The following is a 20,684-nucleotide window of genomic DNA, read 5'->3' as shown; positions in this document are numbered from 1 at the left end:
TAGGAAGGGCATGAAAATGATATGAACGTGGAACTCGTTTTTCTCAAATCCTGGATCTCAAAATGTAAATCGCCGTCCCATGTTCGCAGTTGGACGTCATTAGCTAGTGGCCCTCGCGCTACCTACTCTTGCCCCACTTGCTTTTCTTCTTCTTCCCACTCTCCTTGAGCTTCTCCGCCTCTTTGTATGCCTCCTCCACCGCATCGCCCGCCTTCCTCTTCTTATCCTTGCCCGTCTTCACGCTGACGGTCATGCTATTTCGTCCGCCCTCCGTGGTAGCTTTATAAATCTGGCGTTCGGCGTCTGCCCAGTCGGTGGCACCGGCTCCAATTTCGTATCTAGCGAGTGATATAAGTGGGGTGTGTTTGTGGTGTTGTCAAGACAGACTTACTTGTCCAGAGGCAAGGCATCAATCAACGCCTTGGCCCTCTCCCTTTCTTCCCTCAGAGCCTCGTCGCCACCTTCCCGCAGCTCCTCATCTAGGTCCTTCTCCAGCGGCTTAAATTTATGCTGCGAACCAGCCTCAGTATTGCCATCGACGCCATTCTCCTCAGTTTCCATCGCTTCGGGCATTGTCTCTTCGACTGCACCTTCTACGATGCTACGGAACGACATTGCAGCCTTTCGAATAACTTTCACGAATATCGCCATCAGCTGGCTCGAGGTCAATCCGAGCTCTTTCTCCACGTCAGAGAACTCTTTCCGCTGGAGACCGATGGCGACCAGCAACGCGGTCTGAACCCCGCTCATCTTGACCTGTCCCTTCAGTCGCCCTATGAAATAGAGATGAGCGATAGTCGGAAGCATGTCCAGAATGACGTGGTAATCAAGCATGCTGTTTGCGTACGAATCCAACCGCTTGAGGTCGTAAGCGCTGAACAGTTCATCTAGCTCGGCTTTCCTGAGCGGCTTCGGTGTGAAATCAACATCCAGCTTTGAGCCTGCCGAAGCAGATTCGTCTATTGATAGCGCTGTCACTGCGGGAAATGTTCGAAATTGGTAAGATAGAAGGGAGAGGAACCGGCGCTGGAAATCCCTCGCAAAAGCAGCGACCCAGCTGCCGTCAGAAGAAGTCGTCTCGAGCGATCGCAGCATTACGCACGTATGTTCGCCAGTGAGCTCGTTGGCTGTCTGGCGGAGATAGACTGGCACGAAGGAAGCCCGTTTCCAGAACTTGTGAAGCAGAGGGGTAAGACCGTACGACACACCTACATAGTCGAGATGCGGCGATTTCAGTTCCGGCAGCCGGGCGAAGAGCGGGGGCATGTCTTTGGCCTCCCTGACCTTGACATTGTCTTGAAGAAGTGTCGCATTTTCCAGCTCTTCCTCTGTGACTCTCCGCATCTCCTGCACCTCATGGGGTTCGTTCTCTGACAGGCTAGCCAATTTACCATCGTAGAAGTCGACAAGCAGTTCGAGTGCTCTTGAACCATAGCCCATGTTGATATAGTCAGGGTTAGTCGCTATTCGGACAACCCGGGCACCAGAGAGGCCTGCGAAGTTCTCGTCCTGGAATTGCTGAGAGACAATCCACGGTATGAGATCACCACCAGCGCGCTGGCCTCGACTGAGGCTGCTGAGCACGCTCTCCCTGCTGATCTGCCCTTCAAGCGCGACTTGAACAACGCAAAGAGGTTCAGGGAGCTTGTTATCCTCTGTGACCGGAGGGACAAGGACGAAAAGCTGATGTGCTGGTGCATCGGACATTAGCTGTAGGTCGTTCGGGGAGTTCTTGTAGTGACTAGCAACATATAGCGCCATCATCTTCTGCAAGAATTTCTCGGCTGCTGGGTTGAATGAAAAGAGGGTATCGCGATTGACGTGAAGGAGCTGACAGTCGGAAGGATGCGGGCATCCTTGAGTGTTCATTTTCGATCGTGGAAGGGTCGCATCAAGGCAGAGGACGTCATTGAGCCATCGTTCCACAGCGTCGCCTTGAGCGTATCGGATGGGTTCTGAGAGGGTGATTTCTCGGAGAGAGCGACCGGCCATCGAAGGCTCTGTGCCATCTTTTGATTCTTTGCCGGTCGAACGGTCTATGACGTGGTCAGCACCGTTGATTTTCCGACCTCGAGACTGCTCTCGAAGCTGCTGGATGAGTTTTAGCGATAGTGATCGTCCTGTTCCTTCGTAGCCGTTGATAGTTGAAGCCATAAAGACCAGATAAGGACCCATCAGCTTTCTCACCAACGGGAGAGGTATTGCTGCAGCCTCATCGATCACAACCAGCTCCGCTTGGCCCAGAGTGTAAGCATCCTGTGGCTGGATGTACTGAATTGTCTGTCGGTGCTGCCGATGTATGTTCACGCGCACGATGGCCTTGTTGAAATCCGGGTTTGTGGACTGCATGATGGTGTAGTCCTGGTGATCCATGTATCCTAGCGCGTCGAAGCCCTTAAACACGAACTCGAACAGCGTCTTCAAGTTCTCTGGGCTTGGTGACGTGATGAAGATATTGCTGTAGCCATACGCAACTGCGGCTGCGACTGCCACGCCCAGAGCTGCTGACTTTCCTCGGCCACGGGCAGCCGTTAATGTCACCGTACTCTGCAGAGTCTTTTCCACGATAGCATCCACAAATGTTAAGAGCGCTTTTGCCTGGTCCACCGTCTTCGCGAGCTTAATAAGATGTCCTACTGGTGGCGAATCCGCTAGCGACTCCTTAATCTCTTCCAGCTCCTTCGCTTTCGGAGTCTTATTCCCCGCATCTAGATCCGGTGGCGGTAGTTGCCTGACATGCTTTCCTCCTGAGATGGGTAACACATTTAGCTCGTCATCGACCACCAGGCATGCGTCGCACTTCCCAAGAGAAAGGATAAATCGCTCGTTGAATCGCGCCACGACATCGCTATGGGCCTCGGTTCTGTATCTTGAGTGGATGTCCATCGACATAGTGTATAGCTGCTTCAGGCTGTTCATACCTCTCAGCAGCAGAAGTACCAGTCCCCCTCCTTCGACTGTCTCTATCGTTCGTGCAAGCAGATTCGGCGTGATAGCTTCAAAGTCCTGTAGGATGCACATCCCGTATGTATTTCCGAGAATCTTCTCCGTCTCTTTGTAGTACACATATCGGATGTTCTGCGACGAGACGAATAGTTCGAAGGGGTCTTCGGTATCGACATCGCGTATGCCTCGCTTGATTTCGTTCTTGATCTTCTTTTCGCGCTTTCTCCGGTGACTTCACGGTCTCGTCAGCGACTCTCCTTTAACTTGCGATATGCCTTGCGCACCTTGAGAAGCCCAGCAGCTTGTTCTTGTACGCCCACAGCACCGACTTGTTCAGCTTCACATCCACGTTAAGTAGAATGTGGTATAGATTGACTATAACGTCCTTCTGCCGGTCGCCGACGATTACAAAAAAGCTTCGTTTCTTCTCCTGCAGGGCGTAAGTGCTTGACCGAGCATAGAAGATCGGTGCATGCGTACCTGAGCGCCATTTCGAATCAATGCCGGTATACGAGAGTCACTGGTATACGTTAGCCCTCGGAAAAGTGCGAAACACCACAGCTCTTCCGTACATGGCTTTCTTCGGCATCTTAATAGCTCCGCAGGCACCCCCGCCTCCCCCAGATACTGGATGAAATGCCGGCTGTAGGGTTTCAGACTCAAGAGGGAGTCGCGCAAAGGATCGCAGTACAGTTTTCGGTTTCGGAGAGTGCTTCGGCCCAGGAAATGTGAGGATATGCGCAATCGTAGAGGGGAACGAGTGAACGAAGCTCGAAATCTTGGCGACCTCGCTCGAAATTTTGGCGGCGGCAGAATCAAAAGTCATCGGCGCTTTCAGCGCCAAACTCCGACACCGCCTTCACTGGCTTATGTAACCGACAGTTCTTTTCTCGCGCGTCGAGCTTTCATCGCATATCACCTGAAAGACGGCTCTTCTCATTGAATTGCATATGTTACCAGCAGCGCAAGGTTGTTGTTTTGTTAGATTAAGCTAAGTTCAATGAATGTCCCAATCTGCCCCTCTTCCTTTCTCCATACTGCTTAGATCCCATTCTTTAAAAACTCAACCATTAAACTCCCAATCTCGACCGTATTACTCTCCACCGCAAAATGCCCCGCATCCAACAATTTCACCTCTGCATTCGGCAGATCCTTCTTAAAAGCCTCCGCCCCAGGCGCAATAAAGATTGGATCATTCTTTCCCCAGACCGCCAACAGCGGAACCTGCGTCTTTCTAAGGTACTCCTGCCACTGCGGATACAACTCCACATTATTCCGGTAATCGTAGAAGATATCTAGCTGGATCTCCTTATTTCCGGGCCGATCCAAAAGCGCCTGGTCCAAGGTGTACGATTCTGGAGCCACTGTGGAAGGATCCGGAGTTCCTTGGAAGTACTGCATTTTGGTGCCGTCGATTTCGAGAAAGGGGCGGAGAGCGTCGCGCGCGGGTGCTGAGTTGTTGCTCGCCCAGAGCTGCTTTACGGGGTCCCAGAACGCGCCTAGACCTTCGACATAGGCGTTCCCGTTTTGACTAACGATAGCCTGGATCTTCTCTGGATGCTTCAGCGCGAGTCTGAAGCCCGTCGGTGCGCCGTAGTCGAAGATGTAGATGCTGTGTTTCTCGGGCGGGTTTGGGATTTCGGCTAGGAAGGTGTCGATGCTGTTGGCGATGCTGTCGAAAGAGTAGGTGTAGTTGGAGGGCACGGAGGTGAAGCCGAAGGCTGGGAGATCTGGGGCGATGACATGGTAGTGGCGGGCGAGGATGGGGATGAGGTTGCGGAACTGGTGGGAGGATGAAGGAAAGCCATGAAGAAGAACAATGGTGGGTGAGGTTGGGGAGCCGGCTTCGCGGTAGAAGATGTTTTCGCCGGACGAGAGGGCGAGGTATTTCGTCATGGTGGTGAGGAAGGTCATGATGAGGGATGAGTGCTATAACCGGATTTGGAGGAGAGGTTTGTAGAAGTTGATCTGTCCTTGTAATTGTTGGGTTGCTGATGACCACCCTACGGTGAAGCCCAGCATCTTTATACCTTTCAAGCTCCTCTCCAATTCCAAATGCACATGCCTTTAGGCGTGCTATCCGCATATTGCGACTCTGTGTTTCGGAATCAGACCGTCCTTCAAGCACGTACATTATCCAATCAAGCTGACCAATCTCTAAGCCATGACGATGCACACAGCTTCAAGCTGCGCCATGGTTCCTTCTCCTTACCCTAAAGCAGTGTTCCGGAACTTGCAAGTGGTGTTGCTCTAGCCGCAGCCTTTCCTTGGCGAGCCTGACGGCGCATCTACTGATGATTACTCATCTCGATGCGGTTCAACGTCGCTCAATTCCACACGATTTCCGCGGCCGGAACACTTGAATATGTACGGAATATCGGCACGGAAAGCGGCATGGTAGTTGATTCGGCGGCCGATTGCTACGGCGTCGGTAGATTCTCCGCGGCGAGTGCTGTGTGCTTCGAGCGTTAAACGCGGGCATGCTCCGTCGACGACGATGCCGGCGTCTCCCTCAACACCTGCTTGATGCACTCGCCAAATTTGTGTCAAGCGCCGAAGAGCTCCAAGAAATGCTACAGCAACGAGGGAGGTGCTTCAACGGTTGATAGCTCGCGAACAGAGGATTCGTTAGTCGTTTGAATACTACTATGTACAGGACGAATTGTTTGTGGAAGGGTGTGAGCACATGCCTGTAGACAAACCTATGGAGCTGTGCAGCCATAGAAGTGATTGAGAGTCGCGAGATAACTCAACTCGCAAAGCCCGTTCGATGTTGATAATAGATGGGCATTGAAAATCCTTGGGCGCAACTCCGGCACCTATCTCTTCTTATACATGCCTCATCCCAATGAAGCCTTGAGCGGCAGCCCACACTCTTTACGAACATACAGAGAAATTACCCCATATACCCCACCGTTCGGCCAATGACGGATTGCATGCGGCACAAGCCCTTGACAGCATCTCCTTCGTCCATTCCTCAACATTGCAACATGCATAGAGGGTACAATGTGGGAGGGCACCGACCTCTGGCGGAGTGGTCCTAGCCTTCGCTTCCTCAGTCAATCAGGCGGAATGTCCCATTGCTCACGCCAGTCAAGCTGACGCAATATCCCACCTACAATAGCATTGTTCCAATGTCACCATTCTTCTCTTAGAGCAGGGCCACGTCATTGAGCAATTCTCCTAGCTTTTTCTCGCAGCAGCGTAACAAGAGATTGATCAAGCCAAATTCTGTCGGCTAAAAATGCGCAAGAATTGCGCCTCAACGCTCATTCTAACCCGAGGACACCTCCTTTCCTACGACCGGACTTCCTGGAGCCTAAGTCGATGTTGTTAACAACATTCCCTATCTTCGCTTTCACCATGTCGAAGGGGGCTTCGGGCGCGCTGACATGCTTTGACACATCAATGTTCCGAACCAACGTGATCCATTCAGGATCCGGCTCTAGGAGGTTCCAGGCAATGCTAATGTGGAAGTTCTCGGTACGGTCCTCAGATTCGGTACAGTCATCCTTCTTCTCCTGCACGATCTGATCGCGTTTTCTCGACTTCGCCTGATGGATAGAAGTGTTACCGTCCATAGGCCCATCGCCCCTGCCGCCAACGTAGAGACCTGGGAATCCACACTTCTTAGAAGCCTCATTGCAGGCCCCCAAGAGTCTGTTCAACTCATCCTGCGCGGGTCTTTCGATTCCAAGGACCAGGAACCACCGATTTCGCTCGAAGTTTGGCACCCATTTCATAGTCGTGAAACGAATATGGAAAGGCCGTACCGCAGCTTTCCGAAGAGAGGCTATTAGTGTCTCGAAGAATGATCCTTTATCTTGCGTCCTAATCTGCAGTGTGCGCGAGAGCGAGACGTGGAGCGGCAGAGGTGTGCCGAGCGGTGAACGCAAAGAGGGAGTGATGTCCGGAACAGGTAGCAGCTTACGTCTGCACTTGTTCGCACGCTCTATTGATTCGCGGACGTGCTCTATCAAACCGCGCAGATTCTGGGCCTCTGTCTGCGAAGGGACCCCTCGGACGCGTTAGCATGGGCTCCGCCCCTTCCGTGAACGAGCTTTAACGGGATGGCCTTACACTCTAGGTAGACATGGCTTGGCCAATTGCCCTCAACGTGCGGGACTGCGCGCTTGCGCCCACCATGGAGACTCGGGTCATCGCTGGTGCTGGTGCGCGCATTCGTGGAGTACAGATCATGGAATGCAGCCGGAAGCGGAGGGAGCTCGGGGTTCACCTGGTGGTCGGGCTCGCTGCGTTTGCGCTTGCTTGAGAGCCGAGAATGTTCGCTCCGCAATGCCAGCGCGGCCAAAGGCTCGTTCTTATCATCGTCGTCCGGCTCGGAGTCTGAGTAGAGTACCAAGGACATGGTAGGCTTGGTGCCGTTGGGCGGCCGCGACCCTGATGATCGCTGGAGGTGACGACAAGGCGCGCCGCTGCTAAATCGGGGTGCGCGTGCTGGCCCAAGCTCCCGTCCGATCCACCATGACGTAGGCTTGTATTGGCTGATCGCAAAGAGCGATGCAGGGAAACGGACGCGGAAGCGATGACATGTGTTACGCGTTCCGGGTTCCTGCCAAGTCACTCGATGCTCCTCTGGGCTGTTATCTATCAGCCGCTTCCGCCGTCCTTCGTCTTCCACTCACCTCATCTTTCTCAGGTGACCATCGTCCAATTCACTGAGTCGCCGCCCCTCCCAGTACCTTTTTTTTTCGATCCAGATCGCCAGTCGCACAAAGCAGCATGGGCAGCAGCAAGGAGTTCGCCCAAGTAAGTAGCGTCGCTACCTCCCTTGCTTCGCGTCTCGGCACAGTGCCTGACGTTCCAGGCACGACATGCACTTATCGACCCTTTGGTCGAGCCGGATCCGAGCGAGGAGACGGGCTTGAACAGTCACTTTGGGTCGACGTTTGCTCCCCGCCAGCATCCTCCTTCTCCACCGGGATCCGCCGGCCTCAAAAACCACTCATCCGTCAACATCCGGCCGCAGCACACCGGTAGCACTGTCGAGACCAACCCATATCGGCGTTCGAGAGCGTCTACTGTCACCAAGTCTCCGTCTGCAGCTCCGTCTGCAATCCGCGACGGGGCGACGCCCCCCCGGAGGAGGTACGACTACCCTTCTCCTCCCAACTCTGCCAGTCCCCGCCGGGAGCACTTCTCCAATCACCGCGAGGAGGCTTTTGGTTCCATGAAGGAGGGCCGGCCGCGAAGGTCCAGCCAGCCGAGTTCAAGCTCCCCGTTGAAGAAAGATGGTGGCCTTACCCGCGGTGGCTCTCTCCGTGAGCGCTACGCAGGCGATACGTCGCATAGGCCCCTAGACGTAATCCGCAAGGATACCAAAACTGCTCATCGCGCTCACCATCTCAGAAAGAAGAACTTCCAGGGCGCCGACATCATTGATCGCCTCGACAAGTCGACCCTCAGCTACCACCATGAGGGCCCCTACGATGCTGCCAACATCGCTCGCAACACCAGCTGGATGCATAGCCCGGTAGCTGCGGTCGCGGATTCGAATGAGGAAGCTCTAAAGGCTACACCAAGGGAGAACATCGTTGATGCTGTGACGAGGCACCGGCCATTGGAGGGCACAGCTACCTTTCCTCCAGGAGTACCGGACAGTTTTGGCAGGGTCTACGACTATGAGGAAGGTGCAGACCTGCAGCGGGAGCCCGGCGGCGACTACAGGCGATGGCCCGGAGTGGTACGCTGTTTCCATGCACTGGTCGCCGAAGCATACTGACTGCTTTCAGACTTATCATCCAGACGATATCAAGGGCAAGGGCGAGCCCTATTTTACCATCGATAAGGCCCTCAAGGAGCACAAAAAGTACGGCGATTCCGGTACGGAACTGCGCTCCCGTCGCCGCAACGTGAGCTTAGGTACTGCCGATGTTCCTAACAGCTTCCCCGCGGAGTCTTTTGAAGGAGGAAACGCAGGTGTCGGCAGGAGCAATACTACCGGCAAAAGTATGGGTTCCGCGTTGAAGAAGCGGTTTGGCAGTCTGCGCAGGCGCAACGTCGAAGCTTAAGTCTTCACTTCCCTGAATGAGGCTGTTTCAGATGCTTCGCACACTAAGACGACGGTCCGATTTCGTACAAGATGGGATGGTATTAATATAGCCACACCAATGGCTCTCTTCTGTGCAAATATACTTATGGGACCAATCATGGATTTCCTTGGTCAATGCGTCGGGTGAGTTATATACGATTCATGACTGTTCATAGACTGTTGTACACAAGGGCGGCTCCACGAGGTCGTAATAGTGTAGTACCTACATATGAATGAATGACTCTATCATCACAGTTCCGCACTGCTTCGCTTCAGACTTATGGTTCGGCAGGATAGAGACAGTTGGATCAATGCACCGCGCGTACGAGCTGCCTAGCACGCCTAGGTACCAGGTTAGCTCTACGAACAGGCTTTACATCGGGATATGGTATTATGGGAGTGCTATAGGAGCTTTTCGTCATGATCGACAGCTGTTGAGCACCTGGCGGCTGAGAGTGGAAATAGGCTGCTGTGGGTCCGATAGCTTGACGCGGCTTGGGACAAGCGTTGACGGAAATTAACGAGCACTGAATGGCTGGCTTCTCGTCGCGGTGCGGAGTTCTAGACATTCACCTCTTGGCATACTTCTCCAGCTTCAGCGCTCGTTTTTCGTCCTTTGCGAACCCGTTCAGTGGATATGCAAATTTTACAGTTCAATGTAGACTCCGAAGTGGAACCCTCTTTGAGAGGCCGTCTACAAATCTCGGGAAGAAGGTTGCTCTTCCGAACATGCTGCTATGGCTTTCGCAGGTGCCGTTCAAGTATGCTTCTAGATCCCTGACAAATCTGTCTCGCTTTTCTGGCCCAGAGAGAGCACGTGATTTGTTCGCCCTAACAAGTTAGCGCGCCGAAGTGCCAACCACCAAAGGTCTCTCGTGCACAGTACTCGCTTCGAGGACCAAACCCTCGACAACACGCCCCCAGAACAGTCTGCACAACATGTACCTTTTCCAGAAGCTCCTCTTAACCGCTTCCGCAAAGCGACGTTACGATCCGTCCTCAGCGCCGATTCTGTGAGCTCCCCGCCGCACGACAACCCCTCGAATCGAAAACACCGTCGTGTTGTCCTCTACGACCGTTTCCGAGTCACTGCGACATGGCACAGCATATTCAAACATCGTCTGCGATCAAGACATTTTTTGGATAGGTATACTGGGACCGGGTTCTTCGCCGGATAGCCTACGCCACGCGGAGGTGTCGCAGCGCAAAGTCGTCCTCATCTACAAGGAACAGCGACTGCGGACAGCAATGTAAGGCCGAGCGCTTGGAAATTCCGCAGCTTGATTCACTGAGGATGCATAATGGCCCTACGAGTACAGACCTCAGTCAGAGCACGTTACTTTTGAATACGCGGGACGGACCCACTCCTGAGGGCATGAGTTGTTCTGGTGCAGACACGTCTACCGATTTCGCCTACGAAGCAGACATACCATGTGGAGGCAGGCCAGCACCTGGATGATGAAAGAGATGGAGACCCGGCGTTATCGATAACGAGGATCGCTCCCGTATCTCCAGGGAGTCTCGGACCACCATGACCGTACCCGCAGGACTGCGTCCGGAACCATGCAGGACGGACTCGACCGACAGAATTCCCTCTACAAGGGCGTAGCACACTCTCTTATTACATGTATCCACGCTCGTCCATTTCCTACTCAACAGCGCTCTTCAGCACATTTACACGCACAGCAAGAGATGGGAGGCCGGGCTACCCTACGGAATGCACCAACGAGGTCGTACACTGCGCTATATCTCTCATTCTGCTCGGGATTTTTCTTCACGTGTCATAAAACTTTGGCTCGTGGTAAGGCTCTCAACCACAACTCTGCGTCTCGTACATCATGCGCATATGCCTCACACATCCGTTGCAATCCTAAGGATGGTCACAATGACTAGTATGCTCATCTACCATCGGAACAAACCCATCAAGCAAAAGATACTCCTGGCTATACTCAGCAAAAAGGAATGGGAATATGTCGAGAAAGAAGGGCGCTTTTGTGGGACGCTCCGTCATCTGTGCCGGCTTCAAGCACGACCGCCTCTCCCGCTGTTCAAGGAAAGGGATTGATGTTTCCAGAACTGTCCTGGCGCGTCCGCCATACTCTCGCGGGGCCGTCCGGCCTGGGCTTAGGTGTGGGCAACACGCCAGGAATGGCTCAAAGCGCTCTATAGTGAGTACACGAAAATGCTCACCGGATTAGTTACTCGTACTCTGTTCAGGGGCTGCGCCGAAATGAACGCGGTATACGGCAAGCTTGGTACCTATCAAGCTCGTAGATCTATAAGATCGGGGCACGTACAAAGGAGGATGTTCTCGCCTTAATCGGTGCTTCATTGGGGAGCTACGGGACGACTGTCCGATCATTCCAGATCCATGCGTCCCACGTGCTGCTGATGCAGGTTAGGGAGCACGGATTTTACATAGTCTAGAGTAAGTGGCAAATATTCCTCTTCAGTCCTTGTGGCTGAGGGCCTGATTTGCTCAGCCCTTGACGACGGTCGAAGCTAACAAGTGCATAGTAGTCAAGTCGTTTTGACGAGCTTTCAAATGCTCGAGCATAAACTCTAGCGCGATCCCGCAAGCAATCCAACCCGTTTACCTTGTTAGACTCTCGCATAATGCGCCCAGCTCTCACTGAAACCCTCTACACCTGCCTCACCCGGCTGATCAGTTTCTGCCAGATACCGCCAGGATTTCTCTAAGCTATCGCTATTACGACCACTTTCGGAAAGGCTGGGCGCACACGCCCGCAAAGAGCTGCGTTCTCACTGCAAGGCAAAAGCGAGCCTGCGACTTCATTGGTGGCTTGACCCGTCAAAACCGACCAACCGACTGCTCGCGGAACTACCGTCCCTTTGGTTGCAGCTCTGAAAGACGACATCCGCGTCGCTGCGAGGATAGAGGACAAGCAACTGCCTCAGACAGTCCGAAGAGTCCTCACTTTCACCGTTGGGGCTGAGTCGCGGAGGGGCGGATCCTGTGTCTCGTCGCACGGGCCAAAGCTCAACGCATCGCACTAAGGCAGCGTAAGGAGCAGCTGCCCTCCCACAACACCACCAACTCGACCGCCTGCGGCTGCATCGCGATAAAAGCAGACCAGGTGCCTTTGGGAAACGCTGCGATTCACCTCCAATTTTTTCGAGGCACTTCGGAGCTGTATTTCCGGTGTTCTAGCGTGCGAGGCGTTGGCTCACGTGACGCCTGCCACGCTTTTTTAGAGAACTTACTTGGGGCAGCTCGTCGACTCTCCGATTCTTCTTCCCCACACACACCACGCACACGACGCAACCACAACACCATCGCGAGCCATCAATCCCGCCTATCCGCCATCACCTACGGGCCATTCCTATCGCGCTCCACGTCCCGACGAGGAATTTCGCGCCCTCCCGCGTCCCTCTACGCGTCGCTGAAACCGTGCAACCGTAAGCACAACCAGGACAATGGCAGACGAGGCAAATGCACCCGTTGGGACCGATGCTCCGATGCCTGTCGAGGAACCGACGCGTCCCGCAGAGGCCCCAGAGGGCGCTGCCGTCGCCGAGGCAAAGCCGGGAGATGGCGGTGACGTAGTCCCGGCAGTCGACGACGCCGAAGGTTGGTTCTATCACCCGTAATTTTGCAAGGCCATTGCTCAATGAGTTACTATCTAGTTCCTAAGACCGTCGCTGCCGCAGAAGACCAAGCCGCCAAAGACGAGACGACGACCGACGCGAAGCCGGACACAACAGAGACAGGGGCTGATGGAGGTGAGTCAACGCACGCTTGCACGCCATGCAGCTCGTGCATCGGCCGCTTGGACATGTTATGATCAGAGGCTGACCAAGGCGTACAGACGCAGCGCCTGTCGCTGATGCGTCCGCGACGAACGGTACCCCCGCCTCCAAGAAGGCAAACAACAACCGTCGCAAGTCGACCGGAGGTTCCATACCCGAACACAAAAAGAAGACACCCAACAAGAAGAAGAAGACACCTGAGCTACATCTTGACACCCAGCCCGGAGATATGTGGATGGTGGCGATGCGCGGATACCAGCCGTGGCCCGTCGTCATTTGCGACGAGGAGATGCTTCCGGAGTCGCTGCTCAGCAAGCGCCCCGTCAGTGCGAAGCGCCTTGATGGCACTTATCGTGACGATTTCCTGGAGGGTGGCAAGAACGCAAAGGATCGTCGCTACCCCATCATGTTTCTTGGCACGAACGAATTGTGAGTGTGCCTCAATTACCCCACCTTAGCTCGCATTTGCTGACGCTGAGGCAACAGCGCATGGCAAGTAAATACAGAGCTGCTGCCGTTTGACTTAGAAGACGTCAAGAAGCAGGTCGAGGACGGCAACTCTCAGAAGAAAAACAAGGCTCTCTGGGATGCCTACGTCGTCGCGTCTGAAAACCATGACCTGCCATGGTTCAAGGATATGCTCGCAAACCACGAGCAGGCCATGCAAGAGGATCACGAAGCTAAGCAGCGCAAGGCCGAGGAGAAGGCTAAGAAGGGGAAGCGCAAGAGCTCTGTTGCCGAGGAGTCTGAAGACGTCGAGATGGAAGATGCCGACGATGATGCGGCTCCTTCCGCTAAGAAGGCAAAGGCGTCGAAAAAGCGCAAGAAGGACGACGAGAGCGACGGCGAACCCGAGAAGGTAAGATTGATATGCTGCACTATTTCCCGTGTGACTAATTTCACTAACAGCCCGCAAAGACCCCGAAGACCAAGCTCAAGCTCACCAACAAGCCAAAGGAGGCCTCGACTACGAAACCTAAGAAGGAGTCGAAGCCCAAGAAGGCCAAAGCCAGCGAGAGTGACGAAGCCGAGGCTGCCCCAGCTGAAGAGCCGCCCATGACCGAAGAAGAACGACTCCAGAAGCGTGAGAAGTTAGGTATGCATTCTTGCTTCTTTTCCCTCCCGCGTCATGGCTAATCTGCTCAGTCCTATACCTACGACACCGGCTGCAGAAGGGTTTCCTCTCGCGCGACCAAGCACCCAAGGACGAGGACATGCCCAACATGTCCAGCCACCTCAAGCAGCTTGAGGAGCTCGAAAATCTCGAGGCCGAAGTTATCAAGAACACGAAGGTTCACAAAGTCTTGAAAGCCATCATCAAGCTCAACTCGATTCCAAAGGAAGAGGATTTCAACTTCAAGCACCGTTCCAACAACCTCCTCACCAAGTGGAGTGGTGCATTGGCGGCTGACACTGAGGCTACGACCGGCGATGCTTCTGCAGTCGCACCTACCACCAACGGCGTCAAGCATGATGAGGAGAAGAAGTCGGAGCCACCCGCAGCCGAGAAGTCAGAGGAGAAGGAGGCGCCCGCTGCTCCAGAGGCCGCTAAGCAGGCTGACGGTGACGGTGATGTTTCCATGGCGGAGGCTAAGGAAGACGCTCCTGCAGTCAAGGCTGACGCTCCGGCTAGTCCAGGTGCTGTCGCCAAGCCCACGGAGACCGTTGCTACCTAAGGTAGCATCCTGGATTGACGCGATCGATGAGAACGCTTTGCCGCCTTCTTTTTTCGACGCTGCAAAACCCTTAACACCTTAGACTTCTCCAGCGATTCCCCTGCACTCGTTTCTCGGTTTTGCCGGCGTACAAGTGACCGAGCGTGTCCAGTTTGTGGCAGCTCATGATTCTTTTCCCGATCCCCGTTCGATTCCACGATGGTTTTTCTGGCTCCCCCAGCGTGTAGGGAGGTTTTGGAGATTTCCATGTGTACATATTTGGGCGCGAATGGGTCTTTTTGGTCATGGACAAGGAGGGGATGGACTGATATGGAAGCAGGATATTCTTTGCGGCCAGCGTGCGCGCGTGTGATGGGATCGCGGACACAGGAGTAAAATGAGTGCTTTTAGCAACTAAGACAGTAATGAAATTGCCATCACTAAATGCTCATTGCAAACTGTTTCATGTGGTACATTTGGGTCACTGCTATCTAGCCGGTCAAGGGCCCTCATACCCCCTTCCTCTCCAGCTGCCCGATGCTGTCAATGCTAAGCTTCACCGGCTTCCAGTCCATTACTCATAGTGTCTCATCATATACGGGCGCTTTCTCGTGTCCAGCAGTCCTGAGGAAGATCTGTATTCAGGTTAGTCTACTATCCATCATATCCATCATCTCGATTGGGAAAGTCGAACTCACCTTCATACTCTCCAGCACCTGTGCCTTCAAATCCGGCCTCGTCACGTTCTGGCCCGGAAACCCGCCATACGTCGTGTCGAATTCAAAGGGCTTGAGTGCTTTCCAGATGCCGTGGATCTTCTCGGGCGGTAGAGGAATCATATTGGGATACGACCACATAAAGGAAAAGCTGGTGGTGCCCGGGAGGCGGTCTTTGTGGTAGAAGCCGGACTGTGGCGGGCGTTAGGCGGCGGACTGGAAGGGCAAGCAAGGGAGGGCAAGGGAGTGGCAGGAGGACGTACGGGGACAGACATCATAGTATCAGCGATAAACAGCTTTTTCTCCCAATGCAGGAACATGGACCCGTCGAAATGACCGCCTGCTTGGATGGCAGTCACCCCAGGCACTATCTCCTCCGTCCCCTTGACGAACTTCCGCACGCCATTCTTATCCGCCCTGTTCAGCCACTCTTCATCCGCTTTGCACACATACACCGGACATCCGAACACCCGCGCCCACTCAAGATGCGTGGTGTAAAAGTGCGGATGGCTGATCACAATGGCCTTCAGCCCGCCCTTGCCCTTGATAAACTCAAGAGTAGGTTCATCAATGAAAGCAATTAGATCCCAGAGCACGTTGCCGGAAGGCGTTTGCAGCAGAATTGCGCGCTCGCCGATGCCGAGTTGCTTTCGCGTGGTCGTTGCGTCGGAGAGGCCTGCGGGCAGGTCGGCGGGGACTATGGGTTTGGTGGTGATGTAGTGGATGTGGGAGTCGTGCTGGTCGGTGGAGAATTCGTTTTCTTGCTTGGGAGACGAGTCGGCTAGGGAGGTCCAGGATTGGCCTGTTGCAGGGACGTATTGGCGGGGATCCTTGGTGTGGTTGTTAGTTGTTGAAGTCATGGGGTTTGCATCATTGCTTTGGGTTGGGGGTTTACATCGCATATGCGGCAACTTCTTGGAGGGGAGGTTAGGGGAGCGTCGAATTGAGTGCCGCAGGTGAAGCAGATTGCTAAGTCGGCGGATTCGAAGTGCATAACTGTGAGTACCTGGATGGCGATGTTGCTGGTAGTGGAGTGTTGTTTTGGGTAGTTGATGGGCTAATGTAATGATGGTGCAGCAAAAGTGGGGGTAGAGTAGAGCTTCAGAAGCTGTGGCTTTGGCCGGCCCCTCGCGGCTTAGCAATGAATACGACGAATGCGAAGTTTGACACATGTGAGGCTCGGATTATGAATTCGGGGTCTAGAGATATTTGATTATGTAGGCAAAGGAACTGGTATCTAAACGTTGCAGTGTTGTAGCTCTACGTCGTACGGCTGGACATGTCCAAACAGGCTGTAGTATTCCGGCTACTACCCAATCCCATGAACGTAGGCAATACAAGTAATCATCATCGCATTTCAAAGGCATCACTATGCCAATGAGCCTTCAATGATCCAGACCTCGCCATTTAAAACTTTGTCAGCGATGCTGGTCACTTCAACATCCCCAGGCTGGATCTGTGAAATTTGTTAGCTAACTTTCCAGCCTCTTTGGGTACCGGACCTACCGTCTTCTTTCCCTCCTTGCTTTCCCACCAAACTTCGTTCCCGGCCAAAGTCTGGACCTTCTTCCCTTCTTCCCACGGGGACTCAGGCACGATATGGCTCTCCACGAACCGCCGCAGATTCCTATGCGCCCTATCCTCTCCATCCTTCCCACTGTACGCATCCGCGCCAAATGAATTATAATCCTCCGGATCTTCCCACGGCTTCCGCGTCAAACTCCGCATTACGCTGTTGTCCGGGGCTAATACTGTAGCATTCTTGGACGCATCGTCTAGACGACCCGATACGGTGTCGATATCGCGCGTCAGACCGCTAAAAATGGCGATGGATTGCGTCTTGCCGATGACATCGGATATTATGACGCCGGTGGATACGGTGTCATCTGTAGGAGGCATGCCGCTGGCAAAGGGGTTGTGCAGTCTCAGCGGGGATTGCGAGTCGAAGATGTGGAACGATTTGAGGATGGCGGAGAATGGGCGGGACTCAGCGGATGCGGCGAGGATGAGGCAGATGGTGGCAGCTGGGTAGGCGAACAGCGATGCGGGTTTCATGGCTGGTAGATAGTGGGCGGTTCAGGTTGGCAATAGATAGCGTTGGTGATAGTTGATGCCGCGTTTGGAGGGGTGAACGTCATCCCGTTGCCAAGCGTTGTCCCGTGATTGCGTGGATGTCCGAGCGCCTCGAACTTTTAGTTTCCTTCACCTTTGCCTTGACCATAAAGATCGCTCTCTACCATCCTGATGCTGATGGCCTACAGCAATGTCGCTACACATCCCAACGGCCACGATCGTAAGTTATCTCTACCAAATTCCACATTGGCTGCTAACCAAGCTGCGTAGGATGACCTCCGCAAATTCCACGCGAAGCACTTTCCCGACGCGCCGCTGCCGGAACACTACCTCCACGGAGTAGAAGCAGAGGCTGCCGAAGAGGTCTACGACTACGAAGACGATGGCCTCGGGTACTATGAAGACGGCGTGAAGCGCACCCTCACCGACGAGCAAATCGCCATGTTCCGACACACAGAGATCCAGACCATCCTACGCGAACGCCGACGGCGGCGAGATGAAGGCGAGCTGACAGACTATGAGCCAGCACCAGCGCCCGAACCCACAGCGCAAGAGGCTTCAATAAAGCTTGAACCTGCCGCTCCCGCAAGCCCTTCTTCAGACGAAGGCACGCCCATGTCGATAAGCTCCGACACGGATACGGTGCAGAGCGGACGGGTGGAGAAGCCGCAGCAGCAATGGACTAAGGTCAGCGCGAAGACTAAGATGCAGAAGGCGAGGCACAGAAAGAACCATCGCAAGAATCAACTGGCGAGGAAGAAAGAAGAGAAGCGGATGAAAAGGGAGCGTAAGACGGAGGACTCAGAAAGCGATGAGTGGGATCCGTGGCATCAAGCTAATGGACCCGATGTGCAGAAGGATGACACTGTGGATCTGGACTACTGAGGCGTGCGGCCCACCGTTGTCGCGGTTCTACTTGACAAGGAGGTATAGCCCTAGAAGTAGGGCCTGTACCTTTGGATGCCTTTACCTTGCCGCCGTTCTGGTACAATGAAAGGTCATAGACAGGAGTTATGCTTGACATAAAATCTTTACGCGTATGTACTCCCCTCCCTTTCTTCCCTCTTTATGCAATGATGAAAACCTTGTTATCGTCATCCTTAGTCGGAGACGGAAGTGGGCTTGCGTTCAGGGCGAAAGCCCGGTCGGTGGTCCGATCACTCAAGTCTTGCTCAGGACTGTCATTGACGACTTAAAAATCTTCTCTCTGAACACTTTCTTCCTTTCTTAAATCGCGTACGCCGCTGTGCATGCACATGAGCTGATTGGTGACACAGGTTCCGCGCTCATTCGTGAGGAAGTGGACGGCGTCCGCTACTCAAGAAGGGTGCATTTGGGAGCACCGGACACAGGATAGCGTGGGTGTCGTTCCTGCTAGGGTATATCCGCCGTGAGCTCGAGTCGGTGATTCTGATGATGTAGCGGGTAAAACCAAACGACAGACGAGGCTTTGAACCTCCCAAACCTAGTTCAAAGACATATCATACATTGGTTCTGTTTCTCGTTGATATCGTATCTCATGCCTCTAGTTTCGAGAAATGCTCCCAAGCGCCCATTTTCCTCGCCTACAACTTGCTCCCCTTCTCTCCGATAATGTTTAGATATGCCTGGTGGACATGCTCGGTCAGATCGCCCGCCTGCAGGCTTCTGCCCTTCTCCTTGAAAGCCAGTCTTGAGCACTCCCTGGTGATTGCCGATCCACCAAACGCCGCAAGTGCTAGCGTCTCTGGCGGCTCCATATCTCCCTCATGGTCCCAGATCTTGTCATGGTATGCCTTCCTGTACGCCAGCAAGGTCGCGAGACTGCCGGTCAAGGTGTCACCCTGGCCACCAGATCGCTTCAAGCCGCCCTCACCGTCCGACACCAGCGTGAACTTGCCGTTCGAAATGTAATCCTTCGAGCCTTTTTGAATTATTGTCACACCGCCAAACGCCTCCGCCAACCTAGAGCACATCTCCGACGGTTCGCCCTCATCAATGTTCACACCCTTTGCCTTCGCCAGCCTGCCGAACTCCACCACATTAGGCGTGAGAATGCACTCGGTGCACCCATCCACAAGCTCGGGCCGCGTCTGCGCGAGGTATAGACCATCTGCATCTAGCACGAACGGAATGCCCTGTTTCCGCGCCTCTTCAATCACACGCGCGCAAGTATCTTGCATAAGCTTGTCGCGGCCCAGACCGGGCCCGATGACGATAACGTGTAGGCGTGAGAGCATGGCGGTGACTTCGGAAGAGACGGTGTCGAGATTCTCGGATTGGAGGAGGTTCTTCGATTGGCGCATGTAGGGGTGCACCATGAGGTTTGGGGAGTAGGTTTTGATTACTTGGCCGGCGCCGGGTTCGCATATTACGTGCGACTACAGTGTATGTGAGTAGGAGCGAGGAGAGAGCTGTGCGAAGAGGAAGACGTACCATGTCGCAGCCTAGCTTTGCGGAGGCCATTGCGGAGAAGTAGGGTGCGCCTGTGTAGTCTTCGCTGCCGCCAATAACTGCTACACGGCCCAATTGACCTGTGGGAATACGTTAGAAACTCGTCTCTAAATGATATTCTCTAGGAGGACCTTTGTGGAAGCTCTCGAGCATCGGTGGGATCATCTTGTATACCTTGCTCAAGAGCTCTTTTCTGGATGCGCTCGCCATTGTGAAGATTGCTTTAGATTCTGGAGCTGAAAGGTTTAAGGTATTGAGGGTATCGGAGGAACGAACAGGGGTGGATATGGAGAAACGTTATTCGATGTTCTTGCGGTTTCGATAAACAGCTTTCGAGTGAGGTCATGAGCCTGTCATCGTAATTGCGGGGACGCCACAGCTAGCGCCACACCTTTACGAGTCATCCTGCGACGCACACCAGAAGCAACTCACTGATATCTCCCTTCTGGAGGTTGTATTTCGTAACCCCACACATGCATTGAGCACTTGTTTGATTACTGTTAGCTTCCCACTACAATAGCTCATTTGCTCGCTCTGAACACCCAAACAATGAGCGCTTGCTTCTCCTCAGTAAAAATTTCGCCAGCTGGACATGGAGCTTAGGGACCCAGAGGCATTGGCTACATTCGTGTACATCGTGACTACTCGCACCAGTAGCAGGACTCTATCTTGGGATCTGCGAGATTATGAAGTTCTGGAGAAAGAGCGTGTGCGTTACGTCGTCGAATCATGGAGGATGTTTAACGACTAGAGCAGCCCCATCTCATCGAAAGTGCGCATAGTCTTGAGCAGCGGCGTCATGCCGATATATTGAGCAGGCTGCAGAGGACCTGGAGCTGGCACTCTGTTTTGCGAAATGGTACGTGGGCCACTCCGTTTCACATCATTCTTCCTCAGTACGAATCAGGATAGGCTTTAGTTGATTTCGTGTATTTCGCTGGTACTCACCTCACTTGGGTCAGTCTACCCCGAGGCTTGAGAGATTTCAAAGTCATTGAGGAAGAGCGAGGTGTATATGGCTTTCGGACGAGCGATATA

At 53.8% G+C, this 20,684-nt stretch overlaps 9 protein-coding genes across 9 annotated transcripts; 3 read left to right on the top strand and 6 right to left on the bottom strand.

Annotated features, from left to right (window-relative positions):
• Window positions 1-35: 35 nt before the first annotated feature.
• Window positions 36-3,717, bottom strand: BU26DRAFT_223712 (DUF699-domain-containing protein). The gene is made up of 5 exons (XM_033820785.1): window positions 3,519-3,717; window positions 3,427-3,466; window positions 3,231-3,376; window positions 392-3,178; window positions 36-338 (listed from the first exon to the last, which is right to left on the bottom strand). Exons 1-5 carry the CDS (start codon window positions 3,533-3,535, stop codon window positions 119-121), a joined length of 3,210 nt encoding a protein of 1,069 aa, XP_033688473.1. The 5' UTR covers window positions 3,536-3,717; the 3' UTR covers window positions 36-118.
• Window positions 3,718-3,987: 270 nt separating this feature from the next.
• Window positions 3,988-4,860, bottom strand: BU26DRAFT_420351 (alpha/beta hydrolase fold protein; the record flags this gene model as incomplete). Its single annotated transcript, XM_033823357.1, has 1 exon — window positions 3,988-4,860. One exon carries the CDS (start codon window positions 4,858-4,860, stop codon window positions 3,988-3,990), a length of 873 nt encoding a protein of 290 aa, XP_033688472.1.
• A 1,081-nt stretch (window positions 4,861-5,941) lies between these two features.
• BU26DRAFT_223592 (uncharacterized protein) lies at window positions 5,942-7,867 on the bottom strand. Its single transcript, XM_033820784.1, has 3 exons — window positions 7,593-7,867; window positions 7,027-7,547; window positions 5,942-6,964 (listed from the first exon to the last, which is right to left on the bottom strand). The coding sequence occupies exons 1-3, from the start codon at window positions 7,595-7,597 to the stop codon at window positions 6,216-6,218; spliced, it is 1,275 nt and encodes a 424-aa protein (XP_033688471.1). The 5' UTR covers window positions 7,598-7,867; the 3' UTR covers window positions 5,942-6,215.
• BU26DRAFT_515821 (uncharacterized protein) lies at window positions 7,623-9,250 on the top strand. The gene is made up of 3 exons (XM_033828174.1): window positions 7,623-7,716; window positions 7,775-8,650; window positions 8,700-9,250. Exons 1-3 carry the CDS (start codon window positions 7,690-7,692, stop codon window positions 8,976-8,978), a joined length of 1,182 nt encoding a protein of 393 aa, XP_033688470.1. The 5' UTR covers window positions 7,623-7,689; the 3' UTR covers window positions 8,979-9,250.
• A 3,186-nt stretch (window positions 9,251-12,436) lies between these two features.
• Window positions 12,437-14,480, top strand: BU26DRAFT_588412 (uncharacterized protein; the record flags this gene model as incomplete). The annotated part of the gene is made up of 6 exons (XM_033834713.1): window positions 12,437-12,590; window positions 12,647-12,742; window positions 12,829-13,198; window positions 13,256-13,628; window positions 13,679-13,865; window positions 13,916-14,480. The coding sequence occupies 6 exons, from the start codon at window positions 12,437-12,439 to the stop codon at window positions 14,443-14,445; spliced, it is 1,710 nt and encodes a 569-aa protein (XP_033688469.1). The 3' UTR covers window positions 14,446-14,480.
• A 363-nt stretch (window positions 14,481-14,843) lies between these two features.
• Window positions 14,844-16,134, bottom strand: BU26DRAFT_450284 (uncharacterized protein; the record flags this gene model as incomplete). Its single annotated transcript, XM_033824738.1, has 4 exons — window positions 14,844-15,059; window positions 15,123-15,332; window positions 15,404-15,970; window positions 16,036-16,134. 4 exons carry the CDS (start codon window positions 16,132-16,134, stop codon window positions 15,003-15,005), a joined length of 933 nt encoding a protein of 310 aa, XP_033688468.1. The 3' UTR covers window positions 14,844-15,002.
• Window positions 16,135-16,317: 183 nt separating this feature from the next.
• BU26DRAFT_515817 (uncharacterized protein) lies at window positions 16,318-17,213 on the bottom strand. Its single transcript, XM_033828173.1, has 2 exons — window positions 16,647-17,213; window positions 16,318-16,596 (listed from the first exon to the last, which is right to left on the bottom strand). The coding sequence occupies exons 1-2, from the start codon at window positions 17,193-17,195 to the stop codon at window positions 16,510-16,512; spliced, it is 636 nt and encodes a 211-aa protein (XP_033688467.1). The 5' UTR covers window positions 17,196-17,213; the 3' UTR covers window positions 16,318-16,509.
• Window positions 17,214-17,403: 190 nt separating this feature from the next.
• On the top strand, window positions 17,404-18,098 carry BU26DRAFT_560762 (uncharacterized protein; the record flags this gene model as incomplete). The annotated part of the gene is made up of 2 exons (XM_033832829.1): window positions 17,404-17,433; window positions 17,484-18,098. The coding sequence occupies 2 exons, from the start codon at window positions 17,404-17,406 to the stop codon at window positions 18,096-18,098; spliced, it is 645 nt and encodes a 214-aa protein (XP_033688466.1).
• A 556-nt stretch (window positions 18,099-18,654) lies between these two features.
• Window positions 18,655-19,856, bottom strand: BU26DRAFT_538250 (H-hydrate dehydratase; the record flags this gene model as incomplete). Its single annotated transcript, XM_033831446.1, has 3 exons — window positions 18,655-19,573; window positions 19,629-19,726; window positions 19,778-19,856. 3 exons carry the CDS (start codon window positions 19,854-19,856, stop codon window positions 18,779-18,781), a joined length of 972 nt encoding a protein of 323 aa, XP_033688465.1. The 3' UTR covers window positions 18,655-18,778.
• Window positions 19,857-20,684: the final 828 nt, after the last annotated feature.

This window comes from Trematosphaeria pertusa (assembly GCF_010094035.1).
Source record: "Trematosphaeria pertusa strain CBS 122368 unplaced genomic scaffold BU26scaffold_3, whole genome shotgun sequence".
NCBI lineage: Eukaryota > Fungi > Ascomycota > Dothideomycetes > Pleosporales > Trematosphaeriaceae > Trematosphaeria > Trematosphaeria pertusa.
The sequence above is the reverse complement of the archived record's forward strand: the minus strand, read 5'-3'. Positions and strand labels throughout refer to the sequence as shown.